Source organism: Saccopteryx leptura, chromosome 7 (assembly GCF_036850995.1).
Source record: "Saccopteryx leptura isolate mSacLep1 chromosome 7, mSacLep1_pri_phased_curated, whole genome shotgun sequence".
In the NCBI taxonomy this organism is placed as follows: Eukaryota; Metazoa; Chordata; class Mammalia; order Chiroptera; family Emballonuridae; genus Saccopteryx; species Saccopteryx leptura.
The window spans coordinates 110,962,591-110,975,281 of record NC_089509.1 but is presented as its reverse complement, the minus strand read 5'-3'; the positions used below and the strand labels follow the sequence as shown (position 1 = coordinate 110,975,281).

General features: G+C 40.7%; 1 protein-coding gene across 9 annotated transcripts in view; it reads right to left on the bottom strand.

Moving 5' to 3' along the window:
• Positions 1 to 867: 867 nt before the first annotated feature.
• The window catches only part of AGFG1 (ArfGAP with FG repeats 1), an 80,211-nt gene continuing 68,387 nt past the window's right edge, over positions 868 to 12,691 (bottom strand). For 3 of the 9 annotated variants that reach the window (XM_066344973.1, XM_066344980.1, XM_066344977.1), the window contains 6 exons: positions 10,086 to 10,162; positions 9,307 to 9,399; positions 5,308 to 5,355; positions 3,465 to 3,623; positions 2,093 to 2,184; positions 868 to 1,549 (listed from right to left, as the gene is read on the bottom strand). In XM_066344973.1, coding sequence (XP_066201070.1) covers positions 1,490 to 1,549; positions 2,093 to 2,184; positions 3,465 to 3,623; positions 5,308 to 5,355; positions 9,307 to 9,399; positions 10,086 to 10,162 — 529 coding nt within the window. In that variant the 3' untranslated portion in view covers positions 868 to 1,489. The remainder of the gene's footprint in view (positions 1,550 to 2,092; positions 2,185 to 3,464; positions 3,624 to 5,307; positions 5,356 to 9,306; positions 9,400 to 10,085; positions 10,163 to 12,691) is intronic. The other 6 variants (XM_066344975.1, XM_066344981.1, XM_066344978.1 and 3 more) reach the window with 3 other exon arrangements.

The window sequence follows — 12,691 nt, the reverse complement described above, 5'->3', positions numbered from 1 at the left end:
CTACACTCATGGTCTTCAGCAGGGTACGCTCCTCATAGCTCGCTCTATCTCCTTCCTTTAAGCCATCGCTTCGGAACTGCTAATATGCTATGAGGCAGGGAATCAGATAATCAGAACAGACTTCGTGACTTACGTAGGTTCCTCAAAGGCATTAAAAAAAATGAGTCGAAGTTTCCCACTTATGTTTGTTTTCATGAGACTGCCAGATTATCTCTGGATGAATGAGGAATAACTGTGCATAAATATTTAAACAAGTTCATTTGAATATTAACAAAAAGATACAACTAAACATTAGTATCATTGCCTTTTTAAACAAAGTATTCTATAACTTTAAGGTAACACTGGGCTCCAGTTTCCTTGCCCCAGAGAGGAACATAAACAAATGTCCTAGTAATATCAGTTTGTCCAAACAAAGAAAGAAAATCTGAGGTGCAATCATGTCACAGTTAACGCATGTCTGCTTCCAATACATTCAAAGACAATAGTTTTAAAATCAATATTTAAAATAGGTCTTTTGCAGTCTAAGAATTTAAGATACTTTTAAAATGTGTAAATACACAAACATGCAAATTCTTTATATATACACATTTCACAAAATTAAGATGTTGCAAAGAAATTAGAAGGGTTATGGTGACTCTGACAAGCTACATTTAAATGCTTTACCACTGACATATTCCTGAATATAGCAGTCATAGTAGTTTAGTACATTTTCTACATGGCCTTTTAATAAAATTTTCTGTTTTAGACATAAAAGTTAGTCACTAGAAGTCTGAAATTCTAATTTAAGAAGTCACGATGTTCTCAATTCACTACTCGTATTTAAGGCCACTTTGGTAAAGGCATTGCAGCAAGAACACAAAAACAATAGCATATTTTCTAATATTTATTTTTTTCACCTGCAAACTGTAGCAAAACATGATCAGCTTTATTATGCAGACAGGTATCCTTCCACATCTTTAAAGAATTTAGGCATGTATAAATAGCTCTTTAGAGAGGAAAAATTCAAGACTGAATAAATCCTTCCAATGCTGATTTCGTAACTCTCCAGTAGCAATGGTTAAAATTATTTTAGGTCGTTCATTCCAAGATACATGACAGCACCTTAAAGTGGCTGATCTATTCCCCAGTAACATTTTCCACATAACAATGTGTTAAAAGTTACAAATACTGATATGCACAAATAGCTAATTTCTAAGAAAAATATGTACAGTACTGCAGCATAACAAATGTGGTATCTGCAATAACTTAATATTAGCCAATTTTTAATATACATGATACCGCTACCTTTTTCTGCCAATTCACAGGTTAAAAGTTGTTACTGGAGCCCTCTGTTTTGCATATTACCTGGTGTTTAATACACAATGCAGGCTTTTTAAAGACTTCTCTTGTGTTTAAAGCTAAGATCAGTGAAACAAGACAACGGTGCAAGAGGCGAAGAGATGTAATGTGACCACATAAAAGTTCGTTCCAGTAAAATGTCTATATAAGGCTATAAGAAAGGATTGGTGGATGAGCTTCCTGTCGGAAATTGTCCTGTCGGTGCACCGGTCTAAAGGAAAACATAAGACAAAATAAACACTGTGTGCAGAAAAGATAAAATATTGAACAGTATTTAGATTAGGATTAATTACCGACAATCAAATATATTCATTAAAATTGTTAGCAACATACTATGTCTAATAAAACTATTAGTTGCCAAGCACTTTATATGCATTATTTCATATAATTCTCAAAATAGATTATAAAACGGACTTAACTCTAAAAAAAAGTACATTTATGATTCAAAACAAATTTGACCTCAAGACCCCTCTTTGTAACGTTCACTAAATCTACAGCCTCTCAGTGCTGCCTGACAAGCAGACGGCTTTCATGTCATAAAACAGCTTACTCACTGTCAATGCTTTGATTTCAACTGATTAATTATTTTAAGTCAAAGATAATCGCACACAGTGGTGACCTCAATTTGTATACTCATCTGCAATATCTTATCAGTAGAATACCAAATGGCATCTAAGAGTCACACCCTGTTTTTTCCTAATTCGAAAATAAAATACAACAACTTATAAAATGCTCAGCATTACATCTCACTCACCATAAAAGGGTTACTAGAGACTCCAGCAGCTGCAACTTGACCAAAAGGGGTTACCACTGGCTTTGTTTGTCCAAAGGCTGCAAAACCTGCACCTTGTGAAAACAGAACCACTAATTATACTCCAGACCTTTGGGAAACAAACTGATGTTTAAAAAGCCTCATAAAGCATTTCAGAAAACTCCTACCACAGCAACAATAATAAAATATCAGTGTTAAATTGTCAGGTCTCGCATGACCAGGTGGTGGCACAGTAGACGGAAAGTCAGACTGGGGCACAGAGGACCCAGGTTCAAGACTCTGAGGTTGCTGGCTTGAGCGGGGGCTCGCTGGCTTGAGCCCAAAGTCACGGGCTTAAGCAAGGGGTCACTCGCTCTGCTGTAGCCCCCCGGTCAAGGCACATATGAGAAAACAATCAATGAACAACTAGGGTATCGCAACAAAGAACTGATGCTTCCTGTCTCTCTCCCTTCCTGTCTGTCTGTCCCTATCTGTCCCTCTGTCTCTGTCACACACATATAAAACAAACAAACAAACAAACAAACAAAAAAAAGAACAAAGAAAACACCGTTAGGTCTCATGCTTTTTCAAATACAAACTCCCCAAGGTGTGTATTTTGTACAGTTCTCCAGAAATGGTTAATTCCAATGTGTCTCAGCTCTGTCAACTGCTGACATTCAAAGGACTTACTAAATAGACGAGCTTCTGACTATTGGAGAGGAGCCGTAAGCACCACACAATGGTTTCTCTGAGAATCACTATATTCTTTAGGAAACATCTCACTAGTCTGCCATGGACCCTATTTCCTAATTTTTCTCTAACCACTGACTTTAAAAAAGAAAATATGTAATTCTAGGATTACCTTTGAATCTATGATCTTATAAGGTTAGCCACAAGCAAAAAAGGGAGAAAAAAAGAAACCAAAAACAAACTGGTCTCTAGTGAATCTTCTTAAAAACAATTGACAAATTTTTTCCATAATGTAATTACCTGTTTAGAAAATTAGTCTACGCCACCACCCCCTCAAAATACCTTATACAAATGGCATAGTTTTCAGATGCAAAACAAACAGAAACACTGTAGGTCCTTAAAAGTCTCTTTTCAAAATCAAGAGATGCATCACAACACAGATCAAAGAGGAAGACAGACACAGGGATTCTGAGAAAGTGTGGGTCCCCCTTTGGAGTATCTGATTTCTCCTAAATCTATTAACCTGGTCACCAAGACTTATTAATTCAGGCTATTTTCTGAGGCCCAAATACACATTCAGTAGACAGTGCTACAGCATTCTCCAGATAAGCCCTTCTGTCCAAACAAGTAACCTATGGCATACCAAGGAGACGTAACGCGGACTTGGAGCGAGGTCCGGCCTTACCATTGGGCTGCTGGGAAAAAGCCGCCTGCGGAGGGAAGGCCGCCTGGGCCGGGAAGGCCGGCTGCTGGAAGCTGCCGCTGAAGCTGGTGGGCAGGCTGTAGGGGGCGGGGGTCCCGAAGCCCGCCGGCATGCTCATGGATGCTGTGCCGAAGGTCGCCGCTGACGGGAGAGAGGGCTGGTCACTCACAAGGGAACACTTTATTTCTCATACTCAACATTACAGAAGAGACATCAGTTACCTTGAAAAATGTTAAGATGTACATTAAAGGCATTCTAAATTCCAAAACTCAACAAAGTTAAGTTTTAGCACTATGCAGACAAGGTTAACAACCTATAAATTTTCTTTCCTAAAATCCAATACGTAGAATAAAACTAATAAGAAAATTACTCAAGATATATTAAAGTTCAAGTCTAAACCCATCATCATGCAATTCACATGTATACATACGAGTATACTTTCTTTTCATTTTGTTTTGCTACATATAATAAAACAGCCAAATATTTACTTTTATCTACCAAATTGTGTGCTGAAACATAACATGTGAATTCCTGGAAAAAATTTAAAACCTCTGCAAAGTAGCTCACTAAAAATAACAAGCTGTTCTAGGAGAAATCAGGTTAGAGGCAGGACTCACAAAACCTATGCAGCTTTGTAACCAGACCCAAAAGAGGGGAGAGGACCGTAACAAAAACACTAATACACTCCCAATAAATCAATTCCAAAAGAAATATATGGACCCCTCATTCCTTTTTTTCAAGGTGACTCAAGACTGCTTTGATAAAAGGTTAAGGAAGCTTAGGACTGCTGATATAAAAATTAGGGCAAAATGAACAGAGAGAAAAAGAGTGCAATAGCATTCTCAGGAGACAAAGCACGCAGGGTGGGTGACCACGCTGCTCCACGGCTGCTCCTCCGCGGCGGCCACTGGGACTCCCTGGAACAGGCCAGGAGTCTGGGCGTTACTGCCCATGGGAACTGTGGGCCACTGTTCCTCACTGGTGAGCTCCTTATGAACTCTGCCGCGTCACAGAAACACATGCGGCAGCAGGGCAGTGACCACTTATTGCGAGAGAAGAGGATGTATTTATTTATTCTATGGAAGGTTTCGGTGAAAGAGCCAATAATGCTGCTTTCCATACAGAGCACTAGTCATTACAGACTGAAACAGTTGTAGCATGATGCTGTCAAAAAACGTATTATGCTCAATTGCCTGACTGTAAAACACTTATTTGCTGATTTTAAGCACTGAAATTAATACTAAAATGTTACAAATGTTGTCCAAAGTAATCCTCATGACCTTACTGTTTATACCAATGGTCCTCCCTGAGCCTAATTAGAATGTCACAGGTTTTTGATGACTTCCTTGTTACTGAGGAGAGGAGGGGGCACCAGATCCAGGAAGCAGTGGAGGAAGAACAGGAAGCACACCCCAGGAAAGCGACAACACTGAGCCGACAGGACGGGACACACTGCTCCGGAAGAAAGCACTACAAGCAAAACCCAACTCCATGGCACAGTGTGGCAAAATGGTTTGGTGCATCAAGAAGGGCCAAAGTACTATAAATTCAAACTCAAGAAAAATAAAAGAGCTATTAATATTCTAACACAACCATGGAGGTAAGCAAGAATGCTTTTCAGCATTAAAACGTAAGTCACTACAGAAGAATTTCATGTATTAATAACTTTAAATATAAGGTAATCCAATGCCACACATTCGTGCCCACTCCTTTTTAAAACGGGAAAAGTGAACTCTGCATGCAGGGACCCAGGACACTAGCAGAAGCTGCCACAAGCAGGTAGACAAACTGCCACACCACCCCAGACATTCGCTGTGGCACCTACCAAACTGCGCGTGGGGGAACACGTGTGCGTGCAGAGCTCCCGAGAGGCCTTATGGAGAGCCGTAAAGAGACCAAGGTCATTAACTTACGGTAATGAGCGTCAAAACCAAAGCAAATCTGTTTCATTAAGGAGTTCTCAAATTAGAAAGCACTGTTCAAAGTGGGTAGCATAATACATGATAAAAACATATCCAGTCTTTTCGTTTGAACTGTATTCATGACACTGTAATATGCACACTGTTTGCAATAAAGGGGGATTAGAATAAATACCAAATGAAAAGAGCATTCATGAAATCCATCACTGTAAATAAACACTAACATTTTTTTACGTGAAGGTACAACTATTGCTATAAAAAGACTTGCAGGCCTCATGAGTTACAGCTACAGTCAAATGTTGGAGAGAGCACCTGAGTAGTGCTTGATCTTTATTTACACGCTGTACATTACCCAGGAACGAAAAAAGGCAACCCAAGTAAACTACTATGAGGGGAAAGGACTCGCTGTAGTTCATCAGAAAAGTCAGCACACTCTAGAACAGGGGTCCCCAAACTTTTTACACAGGGGGCCAGTTCACTGTCCCTCAGACCGTTGGAGGGCCGGACTATAAAAAAAACTATGAACAAATCCCTATGCACACTGCACATATCTTATTTTAAAGTAAAAAAACAAAACAGGAACAAATACAATATTTAAAATAAAGAACAAGTAAATTTAAATCAACAAACTGACCAGTATTTCAATGGGAACTATGGGCCTGCTTTTGGCTAATGAGATGGTCAATGTGCTCCTCTCACTGACCACCAATGAAAGAGGTGCCCCTTCCAGAAGTGCAGTGGGGGCCGGATAAATGGCCTCAGGGGGCCACATGCGGCCCGCGGGCCGTAGTTTGGGGACCCCTGCTCTAGAACATACGGCTGAAAGGAGAAAGCACACCGCGTCCTGTGCACGTCTTTTCCCCCTGGCATGACTGAGGTCACAGGTGACACATAAATAAGTGTAATTAATAGAAAACAAATTTAGGTTGTTATGTAACATAACCTTTCTGTGTTTAACAATTTGGAGTGGAATGCTTTCTAAAATATTCTGTCTATGCATTTTATTTATTTATTTATTTATTTGGTATTTTTCTGAAGTTGGAAACGGGGAAGCAGTCAGATAGACTCCTGCATGCGGCCGACTGGGATCCACCTGGCATGCCCACCAGGGGCGATGCTCTGCCCATCCGAGGCATCGCTCTGTTGCAACCAGAGCCATTCTAGTGCCTGAGGCAGAGCCCACAGAGCCATCCTCAGCACCCGGGCCAACTTTGCTCCAATGGAGCCTTGGCTGCGGGAGGGGAAGAGAGAGACAGATAGGAAGGAGAGGGGGAGGGGTGGAGAAGCAGATGGGCGCTTCTCCTGTGTGCCCTGGCCGGGAATCGAACCTGGGACTCCTGCATGCCAGGCCGACGCTCTACCACTGAGCCAACCGGCCAGGGCCTGTCTATGCATTTTAAATGAGCATACTAAACCAATTAAATTTGGGGAAACAGGACTGAGAGACTGGAGTGGTTCTATGTCTTGGTTCTGTCACCATTTAAGTACAAGACATTATTTAACTTCTATAGGCCCCACTTTCCTTATTGGCAAATGAGGGGTGCAGGTATAGAAACAACAGTACCTACTTTACAAAGCTGCCGTGAAGATGAAATGTAACATGAATTTTAAAAGTGCTATATACCAAATATTCAATGAATGTATTTTTCTTGCCAACTTAAGATGTTTTTGTATACTGTTCTGAATTTACCAAAATGTTAACTGAAGGGGAAGGAGTCTGTGATTAATAAGTTCAGTTACTTTATGTTTATCTCCTTTCTTTAGAATAAAGTAAAGGCTCTGAAAAGTCCTGCATTAATAATACTAGTTTCTATTTCCCATTTATATTTGGACATAGAACCATTTTCCACAGAACATTAACACCTCAGAAAACATCTTTTACAAATATACTTTGACAAAAACTGACTTCTGGTCATCAGTGACTGTTAACCAATACTAATGACTATCCCTTACTTAGTCTACAACAATGATGCCCTCCTAAGCTCTAGTCTCAGGCTGCCATAAAAATGTTTGTGATATAAATCACAGATCATATGATCTGTCCACTTAAAATGAGACTTCAAGGTTTTGAGTTCCATTCCCAGCACTGTACAAGCATCATCACAATCTCGTTTTAGAACATTTCCATCCCCCTAGGAGAAATTCCACACCTACCCGCTGTCACTCTGTATTTGCTCCACCTACTTTCTGAGTCTATAGATTTGTCTATTCTGGATCCATCACAAATGAAATCATATTATATGATATATTGTGATTTGCATCTTTTAATTAGCTTAATGTTTTCAAGGTTCTTCTATGCTGCAGCATATATCAGTACTTCGTTTTATTATCAAATTCCATTGTATAGCTATACCACACTGTACGACTATACCACACTGTACGGCTGTACCACACTGTACGGCTGTACCACACTGTACGGCTATACCACGTTTGGTTTAGTCATCAGCTGACGAACATCTGGGTTGTTTCTATTGTTTGGTTATTATGAATGATGCTACTATAAATACTTATGTACAACTTTTGTGTGGATATGTGTGTTTCCGTTTCCATTTCCCTTGAGTCTATTCCTATGAATTGAATTGCCAGGTCACATTGAAAAACACTATGCTTATCTTCTTAAGAAACTACAAAACTATTTTCAAAGGGAGTTATACTATTTTACATTCCCACCAGCAACACATCAGGCTTCTAATTTCCTTAACATTTATCACTGTCCCTTGTGATTACAACCATCTTAGTGAGTGTAAGCCAGTATCTCACTATGGTTTTGACTTACAACTCCTTGATGACTAAAGATGTTTAACGTCTTTTTGTGTGCTTACTGGCTATTGGCCATCTGTATATCTTCTTTGGAGTAACATCTATTCAAGTCCTTTGCCCATTTTTAACTGAGTTGTGTTATTAAGTTGTAAGAGTTCTTTATATATTCTGGTTAAGCTCCTTATGAGATATATGATTCGCAACTATTTTCTCTAAACTGCTGTAAGTTTAATTCTTCATTATGTTAGCTTTCAAAGCTTCGCTGTCTCTACTGGCTGCCTACAGTGCTGGCTGCAGACTATAATTAAATGCTCTATGAAGAGTATGTGGAAGGTAAGACCATGGGGAACATACATCATGTCCTACATAAGCCATGTAATTCAGTTAAGAATTTTTTCTTTGCTTTTCCTCACCCATGACTGTCCCATTTTCGTATTACTCCTCATTTCTGGACTATACCAGACAGAGTATGTGGGCCTACTGAGCATTTACACCTAAAAAAAGAATAGCACATAATGCTGATTTCTATGTGTTTCATCAGAGCAAAACTATAACTACGGAGGCTTTCTGTTCTGTCGGCATGGAAATACTACGGGTTTAGAAGAGTTCTGGGTGCCAACATTAGATTCAGTTTTTCCTATTGTGACTGACTGAGCTAGAACCAGCAATCCTGAATGCAGTGCAGCGGATCCGCCAGAATATTGCGTTCACGCTGTCTCTGCATGAACTGGCTTTGGCTCAGAGTGCATCTCTGTGCCCGGGCGCCCTCCCCTGGAACAAGGCTCAGAGTGCATCTCGGTGCCAGGGTGCCCTCCCCTGGAACAAGGCTCAGAGTGCATCCCTGTGCCCGGGCGCCCTCCCCTGGAACAAGGCACAGAGTGCATCTCGGTGCCAGGGTGCCCTCCCCTGGAAAATGAGAACTCTCACTGTGGAGTGGTGGGTGCCAGTGACCGTCTAAGGTCCTTCTCAATACTAAGTTCCAGGGCTTTATAAACTTTCAACTAGTACCTGTCTTTATGAACAAACTCTTCCATCTACTTCCCATTCATTTCAGTAAGAAAGAATCTTAATTTTCTACTGTTTTTCACATGGTTTTTGCCCTAAATGCCTTCCCCAAGCGTGCTGTTCTGGGCCGGTGTTCTTACCTGCTGCCCCCCGGGCACTGGTCTGAAACGGGTTTGTAGACGATGCCACGGACGGACCAGCAGCCGCGACAAATGGGTTTGTGGAAGGTGGAGCTTTAAAAAATTATAAAATCCCAATACATTTATATTCAAATATTTAAAATATTTGTTCATATATTTATGAAGATAGAAAACTAGAGCTTTCTGATAATAAACTATTACTCTGTCTTCTGTCTCTCCTAGAAAATGCTACACAATATACATCTGGCTCTTTATTAAAGCCAGTGTATACCTTAGTCTCCCCATCCATGAGTCCACTTTCTGTGGTCTCAGTTACTAACAGTCAGTAGCAATCCAAAAGTACTACATAGGAAATTTCAGAAATAAACCACTGATAAGTTCTAACCTGTGCACTAACATGAGTAACACATAAAATCTTGCTCAATGCTGCTTGACTTTTACCTAATACTGGCCCCAAAGCAGAAGAGTAGTGATGCTGGCAATTTAGGTATGCCAAAGAGAGGCTCGGACATGCTTTCTTTAAGTGGGAAGGTGAAAGTTCTCAACTTAATGAGAAGACAAAAAATAGTATGCTGAGGCTGCTTAGCTCTATAGTAGCAATGAATCTTCATGAAATCGCCAAATTTTATAAATAAAACTTTATCTTATCAAAGGTATGTATTCACGGGGAAAACATGGACCGCATGGGGGTGGGCAGTGCCCACCGGGTCTCAGACACGCCCTGGGTCCTGGCACGTGTCTCCACAGACGGGAGGGGCCGGCGCAGCAAGAGCACGTACCTCCGAAGGGCGCGGGCACGCTGGAAGCAGCAGGCTGTGTCTGTGCGGCGGCTCCCACTGGCACTGTTCCAAAAACACTGACCAAAACAGAGGGAAACGTTCATTTTCTTATAAAGAGCAAGGATACTCTATCTACAGTGGCCATAAAAATGTGAAAAGAGATCATTATAAACGTACCAGGTATCACTAAAGGTCTTAAACTTTAAGTCTCAGAACTCAGTTACACTCTGAAAAACTACTGAGAACCCCAAAGAGCCTGTTTCAGTATGCTGTATTTATCAATATACACATAATACAGACATTAAAATAAATTTTGAATAATTTTTTCATTTAAAAATAACAATAAAGCCATTACCAGCTAACACAAATAGCATTTTATGACAACTATATTTTCCAAAACAAAAGAAATATACTAAGAAGATAACACTGGTATTTCTGCAAATCCCTTTAATGGCTGACTTAACAGAAGATCCATCTAGTGATGTATTGTTTAGGCTGAAGGACAAGAAAGAAACACTGGCCTCACAGAGATACAGAGTAGAACAAAACAGGAGTATTTTAATAGCTTTTTCAGATAATTGTGGATATTTTCTTTGTTATCCTACCAAAAATAGCGATCATGTCTTAAAGATTAGTGGCAATATGGAATCTGAAACATTATCCATGAACTTTATTATACTCGATTAACATTCACTAGTCTATTTTGCACTTTACACGAATCTTTTATCAATGTTATATCACCTGGGAAATACTTGATGCCAAGCTTCCAAATGTCAACACATTTCTTTATGGAAAATAAAAAAACACATTTATTAATATTACCATCCACTTCATCAGAAAAGTAATGGGAAGCTGTCAAGTTCATGGTGGAGTCACTAAATTTTCCAAAATTCTAATATTTGCTTGAATGTATGAATACTGTCAGTTATTTTCCTTAGAGTAGCAGGCTTGAATACTTTATTTTTTAGAAAACATTGCCAAAATATCCAAATCTGAATAATCATGGTTTGCCTATTAGTCATCTTTCAAGGAAAAATGGTGTTCCCTAAGTCAAGTGGCTGGTCCATTCCCACAACAACCAAACAAGCTCACTTCCTCATGACAGCCATCGCACCTCAACACGCAGCATACCCAACTGACGCATACCATACTCAACACACAGAAAGTAGACATGTTTAAGGATCAAGACTTAATAAAATTAATTTTTACTGCTTCATCATGAATATTCCTAAAAAAATTAAATCAAGAATATTCAGGCCCTGGCCAGTTGGTTCAGTGGTAAAGTGTCGGCCTGGTGTGTGGAAGTCCTGGGTTCAATTCCCAGTCAGAGCACATAGAAATGACCACCTCTCCTCCACCCATTCTCCCTCTCTCTCTCTTTCCCCCCACAGCCATGGCTTGATTGGTTTGAGAACATTGGCCCCGGGAGCTGACATTGGCTCCATGGAGCTTCCACCCCAGGTGCTAAAAATAGTGCAGCTGAGAACATCAGCCCAAGACTGGGATTGTCAGGTGTATCCTGGATGAAGCATATGCAGGAGTCTGTCTACCTCCACTGCTCTCACTTGGAAAAGAAGAATAAAAATAAAATATTCATAAGTAAAACTGAATGTGCAGTGACAACAGAAATATGACTCTTTGATGACTACTTGTACAGTTTGGTGCCAACAACCTTCATTCAGGCTAAGGTGCCAGCAAGTTTCACCAGCCACTAATTTTGGTCCATCAATACAAATGTCAACTAGTGAAACACATGACTTGCTCTAAATTACTATAAATAATCTTTTGGATTTACTTTTTCCCACCCAGCATATAGAAAATTTATTACTGGAGACCCCAAGTAGTTAAGTGTTACAATCCTACCATCCTCTCTAGACAAGGTGCTCAAGGAAAAGAAAAAGCTTCTAGAATAACAGAGACAATCCGCAAGAATGAAAAAGAGAGATGGGCCCTGGCCGGTTGGCTCAGCGGTAGAGCGTCGGCCTAGCGTGCGGAGGACCCGGGTTCGATTCCCGGCCAGGGCACACAGGAGAAGCGCCCATTTGCTTCTCCACCCCTCTGCCGCGCTTTCCTCTCTGTCTCTCTCTTCCCCTCCCGCAGCCAAGGCTCCATTGGAGCAAAGATGGCCCGGGCGCTGGGGATAGCTCCTTGGCCTCTGCCCCAGGCGCTAGAGTGGCTCTGGTCGCAATATGGCGACGCCCAGGATGGGCAGAGCATCGCCCCCTGGTGGGCAGAGCGCCGCCCCATTGTGGGCGTGCCGGGTGGATCCCGGTCGGGCGCATGCGGGAGTCTGTCTGACTGTCTCTCCCTGTTTCCAGCTTCAGAAAAATGAAAAAAAAAAAAAAAAAAAAAAAGAGAGATGGATAAACAATGGATGGGGAGTCACCTATACTACTATGCACCGTAGCTCTAAAATGAAGAAGTCAAAACTGTAAGTCTTTGAAGATCTAATGTTAAAATTTTTGTTAGGCTTCCTGTTGCCAAGAATTCCTTTATACCAAACAGATTTGAACACAGGAACAGATACGTCTATCCATAAATACCAGTATGAGACTGAAGAGATACAGAATCAGCATGGGGTTCTGGTGCAAGCATTTCTAAACATG